Raw genomic sequence first — 10116 nt, forward strand, 5'->3', positions numbered from 1 at the left:
GTAAGTAGTGGCAAAGACATAGAACTTCATGAGCAGCAATGAACACAGATGCACTTGTAATACAAGGTATGTAAAATACCTGCTTCCTTACAAAATTAGCAGCCGTAATTATCTTCATTCCTCTCAAAAAAGGTTCTTCATTCATATGGATCAGCTAGGACTACCACTCTGCCTGGCTTAGCCTAGCCTCCAAAGTACAGAGAGCAGCAATCATCCTTTAGTTTGTCTCTGTCCCAACAAATGCTTAACTGACATGATTCTAAATATAAAAATAATATAATAATCCTAAAAATCAATGTATCTGGGCTAATAAACAGCATGCCAAAAATCCTGATTTACAGAATTGTGTAAAACTGGGGGTATACGTAGCACTTAGCAAAGATCATGCAGTTTCAGTGATCTTAAATCAGAATTATAATTTCTGATTCATCACAAGCACCTTAATAATGTGCTAACTATTGGTCCAACTCAATATGACAGGAAGATGTACATGGTGATTAACTCTGAGATGCAGCAAGCTACCAGATGATGATGTCAAGTTATTAAATCTGTTTTAATCAGTGGACCCAAAGAAATCTCAAACCTACTAGTACCAGTGACAGAAGTCTTTTGATTTCTCTGAGGTCATGATTTTACTGCCAGCGTACATAGTAATTAAGGTTGCTAAGAATAATAAACTTTTGCAGTAGCTTAGGTTGTACCAACCTCACTGCCCACTTTATCAGCACCGAGTTTGGAGGTGGGTCTGTGACCTTCTGCTAAGCTGCCAAATGCTTCTGGATTGCACAGCTGGCCTGTTTCCAGAGACCTGCTGCCTTGTGTGTCTAACTGCCGGCTCCCCTGCAAGCTGCCCTGCTGTGACAATCTGGGCACATGTGCATGGCCATCTGCACTCCTGACAGCTGGCGGCCGGTAGATCTCAGCCGAGGGACGAGAAGAACCATAAGTTACAGTCACAACAGGTTTCTTCCGTGACAAAGGATTCTCCTGCACGAAGTTTAGGTCTTCATCAATTAGATCATCTGGTTCAGGTTTAATGTCAATTACAGCTTCAGAAGGTGACAACTCCCTCAAAGGCTTGACAGTAGATGTTAAGTGAGATGCAGAACCATCTTCACAAGACTGCCTGATAAAAGAAGAAATTGCCAACTATTATCTGCAAGTCAAGTCCTGGAAAATGAGAACTGTCTACAATCAAAGCCAGGCGGGAAGAATCATTAAGGTATTATTAGTTATACAAATTTAACACACTGATTGGTATTTTCAGTTTGGTTAATTAATCTAAGCCCATGTGTTGCTTAAAAAACTGAGTTATGATTTAATGTTTTTTTATACAACGAATTGCAACAACGCTTTACTCTTCAAAACTACTTGTATCTTTCCAAGTGTCTGTACTCTTTAGAATGGCTACTACACTCACACAACTTCTGATGTCTGAAGGTGTGTTAGGAAGTAGCCAGCAGCCTTACCTTGAGGCAGTGTTCCTCTGCTCCTGTGAGCTGGTTGAAACTCTGGAGTCATTTCTCTCAGTCCGAGTGCTTGACACTGCAAGAGGTGGCAAGACATCCTCACGCCTCCTCTCATCACTCACACATGAAGAGCTTTTGCTGGAAGGCAGGCTGCTCTCAAAGATACTAGGTTCTGAAGATTTTACACTGGTTGGTTCTGTGGAGACAGGTACCTCTCACTTTTACATTAAAGCACAGCAAGACCAATTTTGCAATTAACGTAGCTATGAAACTGCAAACAAGATGTTGCACAGACCTGAAAATACAAGCTGAAAGCTGTTTCAGCTGAAAACATCATCAAGAAATGCAGAGAAATAAACTCTGGACTCAAAAATAAATTCTTTATCTCAAAATATACAGGAATTTTCTTAACAGTCTGGATCCAAAAGACCATATAAATAAAAAATTACCAAAACAGCTATGATTTTTTAAAACTCATTAGACATTTAACACTATACACAAAAAAAAGAAGCCTCCCTTCATTTAGAATTAATTTTCTTACTTACCAGTAGTCACAGATCGCAGTTTATCCAAAACACCATGGAGCCTCAAATAGACAGCAGACAGGGAAGAAAACAAATGAGAAAAAATAATTTTAACTTACATTCAGAGTAATCATCTTTCAGAAACCAACTGCCTTTTTCCCATGACAAGCACCTCATTTATCTAAGACTTCACCTTCTATCAACCGAAGTATGTTTAATCTCAAAAGGGAAGCTTAGAGTATCTTGCCTCCAGTATGTCTTACACAGGGTAGAGTCTTCATCACATCATCTACCTTTGGGATTCAGATGGTTTACATATTCAAAGCCAGTACTTCCCACCTTTCACTACAATCAATGGAGTCAATCAAAAGGAGAGATTCAAAAAACCTAAGTTAGAAGCTTAAAGCACAGCCTAATGTTTTACTTTGTATATGAACCTTTAATTACAGCATAGTTAAACATAATTTTAAGCACAAACTCAAAGAGTATGTAACTCATAGCACTTAGGATTCTCAGGATTCTTCCAGCATGCTTTGTATATACCAACAATATTCTCTAAGACATGCTGGTGAGCAAAAACATTTCAGTGAAGTACCAAATTTGCCCTTTGCCTGTGAAAAAGGCACTTAGTTGAAGTAACGCAGAAAATTACAGGGCTTTAATATAATGAGGCTGCTTAAAAATAAACACACATTACAATGAGAAGAAAGAAAAAATCCTCAACACTTCAAAGTATATCTTACTTGGAATTCAAACCTGATCATGGGCAAGTCTGTAATTTAGGCTGCGTATGGAAAGGAACTAAGGAACAAGAACATATTGAAAAGATTGCATGTGAGTATAATGAAGGCTTACATTCGTCCTCCTTGTGAGCTTTCACTAGAACACTTGTCAGCTGAGCTCTGGTGACGCAGATCAGCTTTCACACTGACCTCAGGATAACTGATCTGACTCCTGGTCCAGAGTAAGAAGTGTGGGCCAACCAGCAGGATTGCCAGCTCTGCCCCAATTGCTGTGAAACTTTTGCCAGAAGGCCCAAAATTACCAGCTACAGAGACAAACCAAGGAAGGCAGATCTTACTGAGTACTGTATTTAACCAATGTTTAAGAACATGAATATTCTGGGTTGTCTCTAGAAGAAATAAAAGTATATAAAACTCCCAACTACCATGCTATGTTAACACTTTTCCACCAGTCCCCTTACAGCTTACTGCATACGTTTCATCTTGTCTTCTTTTATCCAATACCTACTTTGGTACCTGATAAAGTACTCTGACACTGAGTTTGTATTTATATATATATACATAATATTGATACTGACTTAGGATTAAAACATTAACTATGTTTAAAATTTAAGCAGGTGTCAAAACCCGCTGGCAGTGCAGTATCTGCATATAGTCAATACACCATTTTAAATACACAGATATAAAATAATCTTGATTTCTCTGCTGAAATTTGCTTTCTCTACATATTCATTATTTTTGCAATGAAGTTTGAGTTTCATTTACAGAGCCATAAAAGTGTTTTCTTCTACACATTATTTTGTTATTTCTCATTGTATATCAGGATTCAGTCAAAACCCTAGGAGCTACACCCTCATCCACTTGTAAACCTCACTGATTTGTCTGATTCTTAAAACTACCATAAGAATGACAACTGCAGAATTTCCTGATATGGTGAAACCACGAAGTTACCCCTAAGCAGGCCACAAAAGGAAGAAATGTCTGAGTAGTTTTCAAGAAACATGTCCATGCTTAATTGTCCTTTATTATATTTTCAACAAATGCCAGGAAGAAAAATGAAACCTGTGCAAGTAAACTCAAACTATATCCACACAAGTAGAACTATCACCTGGATATCCATCAGTTTAAATAGTTAATACAGTGAATTTTAATAGCTGGAACTATTTTTCTTTTCTTGTCAATGTTTATGATTTCATAACATAGCCAACTTCTAAAATGTTTCTCTCTGGTATTAAATAATTGAAAAGCTCCTAAGAACTAATTACATACAAGAAATATTGGGAAGTGAATGTAACCTGTCAGTAAAAAAATGTCAAAGAAGACAAACTGAAAAAGAAGAAAAATTGTAGTATTTCTCTCATCTATACAAAACAAAATAATATTCCTTAAAGCTCTATTAGGTAGGAGATTCAGAACTAAGATTAACTTGAAAAAATGCACAACTCTGAAAGCAACAAAAACCTCTAGAGTCAAATATTTGAAACACAGATTTAACTGTAGGTTGCTACCATAAAACAAATTCAGTATTAGAAAATGAATGAGACATATAATGGCTAAGTTTGTCACACCTGAATAAATTGTCAGGTGTTGAGAGTAGAGTTGAACTGTTGTTACCTTGTCCTGCTCACAGTAATTCTGAAGTTCTACTTTTGGTTTTTAGAGTTGGGTGGTGGTAATAAATAAATAGCCTGAGAGGTGGGAATACCTAAGCATTTGGTGCTAAGCCTTGTCAAAGACAGTACACAGAATTAGATCCACTGCTCATCTGCCCTGATATAGTAATTCCCAAGCACAACAGCAATCTGAAGAACGATTAGCATAAAAGCAAACAAATTGGTTTTTTACATCCAACTATAGTGAAATATGCTCTCATGCTCCAAGTGGGTTTCACAGGAATTATTTTAAGTCAACATACAGCCCATGCTTACCTGAGCACTTCATTCACAAATCTGACTGGCTTATAAACAAACAATGTAAGTCGTCCAGTCCTTTGCCATTTAACCACCATTTCAAAAGCCTAACTGGTGACAGACTAAAACTAATTTACTTGTAAGACCTGCAAAGTTACAGTTTTCATTAATGCAAGTTACATAACGGATAGACAAATAATTTTTTGAATTGTCAGGTTTCACTTATAGAAAGCATAGATATAAGTGATATGATAGAAGTGTGACAAGTAGCTTGCAAACATACCAGACAGTAAACCTGACAGTATTGTTTCCAAGGAAAAGAGAAAGGTCTTCTGTCATCTGTTCTTGACTCTTCTTATTGGCCACCATAACCATAATATAATCAGGGAGCTCTTCATCTAATAGAAAGAGAAGTATGTTGTTTTAAAGTATAATAAATCATGGAAGACATAGCAAACATCTTTAAACAAGTAATCACATTTTTTTTTCTGTTTTACTATAAAGACCCTGCAGGCAGAGGATCAGGTAGCAAATTAACAAGACTTCAATTTCTTCTGAGGTTTAATACAAGTCTGATCTACAAGTGAGGAATAAAAGATAATCAACTTCACAAGAGCATAAGCTGAAGATCAACGTATTTAAAAAGTGAGTAAACAGAACAGAAATAGGGACAAGGTAAAAGAAACCTACTCTGCTGCCTATATCCTTTTTATTCAATACTAACAAACATCTACAATATTCATCCCTTCAAATATTGCCAAATACAGCACCTTATCCTTGTCAAATTTCCTTTTGTTACAAAAACAAATAAATATCCATTTCTGGTACGTGCATTAAACAAATCAAAACTGTACTAACTTCCAGATTTTCTACCTGCAAAAATAAAACAAACCCCAGCAACCTCGAGAGCAAATTTCTATTCCCTAATATATGCAATTTCCCACACAGTGAGAAATCCATTCCCTTGCATACAAGGTACACCCACTCACCAGGATGCATAGGAAGGTGCTTAGAACCCAACATTAATACATTAAAGGCTTGGGGTATTTGGTGTTTGGCTTTTCACTTTGGCCTAGCTCTGGCCTCTGCTAAAGGACTGACTGGCACAACTGCTGCTCAAAGGCAACAATTCTTGAGCACAGACTTCAATTTAATCAAACATCTCATGCTCTCCAATGCCACTCCATGGCATGACCTGAACATAACAATAGTGAGTGAAAACAGTTGAAAAATACACTTCAAATTATGACTTTGAACCAAGGCACTAAGACAGATGTGCTTACTTAATCAAGCTAAGACAGTACACAACACTAAAAAGACCTACAAAATGAAAAAAAAAAATCAAAATACAAATGAAAGGAATTGCCTTTCTTCTATGTCTATGTACACCGTAAATAATTTATCTCTACCCTAGACTACAGAAATAACATTCACACATTGCACCTGCACTACTGCTACTCAATTGTCCCTACATTACCCATTCCTAGCTTAAACCCTACCTTCTTTTTGGTGACTTTTTGTTTGTTTGGGTTTTTGTTGTTGCTGTTTTGTGTTTTGGTTTTTTAATCAATGTAAACTACAAGTTGCAAAAGATGGATTGATGCTCAGACCTAGGGACTTAGAATCAATTTTATTTATTGGCCAAGCTACTTTTAAACCTGATAAGCTGTTCAGGTGATTCAACATATGATAAAGTGAAGAAACTATTTTAAGTATAGATAAAAACATAAGTTAGCACAATTACCAGCAACAGTACGACAGAAGGAAAGAAACCTTCTCAGTAACTGTTGGCTTATGCCAACTTAAATTGCATGTGAACTACAGTCTTTTGAAAAATTTCCCAGCTGATAAATAATTAACTGCCTTTATTTTGCTTCAAATATATGAATATTTCCTTTGTAAGCTCCACAGAACAAGTAATTTACAACATATCTTGTTGTAGAAGACTTTTCAAAAGACAAGTAGCAGTTACAGAAAGAAACAAAAGCATGGTTCTTGTGCAGAGGCTAGAACAAGGAAGAACCAACTTTTACTAGTTACCTGAAAGAAGAAAGGGAGATTTTTTTGAAAAACATTACTTAAAAAGTTGTTCAAAATACGCTAGTCTAAAGAAAAAAACCATGAAAGACAACAGAAATTTGGAAACAGCAGTTTAAAAAGACAAAAAAGGCCAAGGCAAGACAGATTTGGCAATAAAGAATAGAAAGATAGAGAAGTTCAGAAGCTGACAGAGAAGAAACTGCAGACATTGTATGCTGATCCCAGGAATACAGGAAACCTGCTCTCTGAATACAAGAAACAGAAGGAATACAAAGAAAGTATCATCATAGCTGCAATCAAAGATGGCTAGTATTCTACCAGCATTTTAGTGTTAGATACAAGAAAGTTTTGGTTTTTTTTTCAAAATACAGATAAAATCAAAGAATCAAGGACTGAGAAACTGAGACCTGGAATGATGGTAAAAAACCCCAACCAATCAAATACCAAAAAATGAGTTACTTAAAAAGTCAAGCTTTGAGATGGTGAAAAAGGGGAGTTCACAATAAAAAAATTCTGACTACAGTTTCTTGGCACCAGCTGAGCTCAGAATGTCAGCTCATAGGTCAGCTCCCTTCTATGGAGTCAATACATTTTTCCATAAATTCAATGCCTCCCTTGAAATAGTTAAGATGAATTCAGGCTCAAACTACAAACTTTGAACTTGGCCCTGCAACTCACAGGATTTCTAAATTATGCTCTAAATTCCTTTTCTTCATCTGAAATCCAAGAAGCATCACAGACAACAACAACGCAGTTGCAGGACCGAGGTACTTTGTTTCCAACAGAATGCTGCGTTAAATTGCCAACTTTTACTGCTGCAGAAAACAGCTCCTCTGAAATGCAATACTCATTTAATCCGGGATTCAGAAAAAACGAACACTCCCACAAGACCACAGACGTTCACACTGCTCACCTCTCCTGTCACAAACCAAATAAAAATCTCCCCCTGCCTCTGAGATTCAGATACGTCTTCCGTCAACATTGGCTCAGCGTAGCTTAGTCTTCCCCTTAACAGTCACACTCTTATATTTTAAAGGTTTGTCCCACATAATGTTCCTGACATGGCCTTTTAATTTCCTAAGACAGTCACTCATCTTTGTCCTCTCTCCTAATTTCAATAAATGCCTCACCCGGAATTCAAGAGGCTGTTAAAATATGCCTAAGAAAGACTGATTCCATTTCAAACTGGTCACAGCTAACTGCTACTGTTATTTGCAAGGCTCTTGCTTTATATAGTGTCTCCTAATGGTTCAAAGAAATTCCCTTAGACATTCACAGCATGGTTTGTTTTTCTTACAAATCCCTTGCCACCATTTCTAAAAGCGAAGACTATTAGACTGACTTCTTAGTCATTTTCTTTTAGTTCTTATTATACTGATGTTCATATACTGCTTCCTCTTATGCTTAGACTATAATATTTTGTTAAGTATATCTCTTTCTTTCTTACTAGTAAGGTAATTCTCATACTTAAGGCTTCTGTATGCAGTAACACAAGTAAGTTCCATTCGCTAAGCTGGTTTTTTTCCTTTGTAACAAAAATGACCTAGAGAAGATTGCTAAGCACATGGCAAAACTTACCAACATAAGCCCCCAGCTCCTGTAACTTTCCTTTTATAGCACCCTAAAAAATAACGAAATATTATTTAAGGGACGGATTAACAAAGTATTTCTAACTGCAAAGACGCAGGAGGCTTAGCGAAGTTTTTCTCTTTAACTGTTTGAACATATTGCTTTAACATGTTAACTTTTCCTAGTCCCTACTGCTCAGGATCGGAACGTTCTAAGAGCGAGGGACTGACAGCAGGGTAACGGCATCTCGCCCTCTCTACCGTATTTCCCATGGACGGTTCCCAGCGCTACCAGACAACCTCCAACTCCTAGCTGTTCTTTCTTAAGCAGAGACCACCCGGACTCATAAGGTGCAAAGAAACCCGAATCTAGGATGGCTTGATAAAAGGTCATTCCCGTCTCAGCAAGGAAACAGAAACCTGCCAGGACTTCCAAACGGCCGAGGGAGCTGGCAGGCCCTGCCAGTACCGGGGGCTCACACCCGGCCGAGCTGCACGACCCCCGGGGCCGGGCGGGCTTTGCAGGGCGACAGCCACAGCCCCGGGGCAGACACGACACCTGGCAGCTCTCCGCCGGGGGACACGGGTGCCCCGACTCCGCTTCCCACAAACACGACTCCCCTGCTCCCGCCCCTCCCCGGGGAGTTCCCAGGTCGAAGGACCCCGCCGCCGGCAGCTCTGACGGATGGGCCGGCCGGAGCCCGGTGCCTCAGCCACCGGCCGGGCCTGCCCCCACAAGAGAGCTCGGCCTCCTGCCGCGAAAGGAGGGAGCGAGCCGGCTGCGTGTGTCTCACCCGGATCTTGCGGCTGATCTCGGTGCCGATCTCCATGACCGCGCCGAGCCGCCCCCGGCCCGCCCCGCTCCCCGCGGCCCCGGGCCCGGCTCCCACCGCCGCCCGCGCGGGTACCGAGCGCCTCACGGGCACCGCGCGCGGCCTCCGCCGGCACCGCCCCCTGCCGGGCGGCGGCCGCACGGCCCAGCCCGCCCGCAGCGCGGCGGGAGCCCGGGGCGAGGGAAACCGAGCGTCTGTGGGGTTACCGGTGCGGCCTGCTCGGATTGCCCCGCTGGGGAACCGGGGGAACCGGGAATGCCGTCACAACCACACGGTGATGTTAATAGCAATGCGCTTTCGCAAAAACGACACGATTTGAAGATTTAGTTATCTCTTAAAAATCAAATAAATTATGCTATGGCTGTACACAGAGTATTCAAGTAACTTCTAATGCCACACTATAGCTATGGAAGTTTCCTGGTGCCCACCGCAATCACTTTATCACCTCCCTTTCTCAGCGAGGCAGGAGAAAGCAAATATAACAAAAGGCTCATGTGTTGAGGACGAGGACAGGAGAGATCACTCACTGACTACTGTCATGGACAAAAGACTTGGGTGAAAACTAGTTTAATTAATTAACAATCAAATCAGAGTAGGACAATGAGAAATAAACCCAAATCTTAAAACACCTTCCCTGCACACCTTCCATGTCTTCCTGGGTTTAACTTTACTCCTGATTCCCTACCTGTCTCCCCCAACACAGGGGTTCAGGAATGGGAGGTTACACTCAGTTCATCATCTCCCGTCTCTGACACTGCTTCCTTCTCTCCTGCTCCCAGCAGAAACACTCTGCCACAAAGCCTGTACACTCACCTCTCCGATGTGAGTCCTTTCCAGAGGCTGCATGCAATTCCTCACAAAGGCCCTGCCATGGGTCCCTTCCATGGGGTGCAGTCAGCCCTTGAGGAGCAGGCTGCTCCGGTGTGGGTTCCCCACATGGTCACAAGTCCCCACAGCAAATCTGCTCCAGCGTGGGTTTGTTTCTTCACAGGGTCACACATTCTGCCAGGAGCCCGTTCCAGCAGACTT

General features: G+C 40.4%; 1 protein-coding gene across 3 annotated transcripts in view; it reads right to left on the bottom strand.

Annotated features, from left to right (window-relative positions):
• ZC3H14 (zinc finger CCCH-type containing 14) overlaps positions 1-9202 on the bottom strand; it is a 503257-nt gene extending 494055 nt beyond the window's left edge. For 2 of the 3 annotated variants that reach the window (XM_085061591.1, XM_085061590.1), the window contains exons 1-6: positions 9049-9202; positions 8265-8307; positions 4930-5044; positions 2015-2055; positions 1470-1677; positions 706-1126 (exon numbers count right to left, since the gene is read on the bottom strand). In XM_085061591.1, coding sequence (XP_084917717.1) covers positions 706-1126; positions 1470-1677; positions 2015-2055; positions 4930-5044; positions 8265-8307; positions 9049-9084 — 864 coding nt within the window. In that variant the 5' untranslated portion in view covers positions 9085-9202. The remainder of the gene's footprint in view (positions 1-705; positions 1127-1469; positions 1678-2014; positions 2056-4929; positions 5045-8264; positions 8308-9048) is intronic. The other variant, XM_085061592.1, reaches the window with a different exon arrangement.
• Between the last annotated feature and the right edge of the window lie 914 nt (positions 9203-10116).

Source organism: Lichenostomus cassidix, chromosome 5 (genome assembly GCF_008360975.1).
Source record: "Lichenostomus cassidix isolate B80296 chromosome 5, HeHo_3.0, whole genome shotgun sequence".
Lineage (NCBI taxonomy): Eukaryota > Metazoa > Chordata > Aves > Passeriformes > Meliphagidae > Lichenostomus > Lichenostomus cassidix.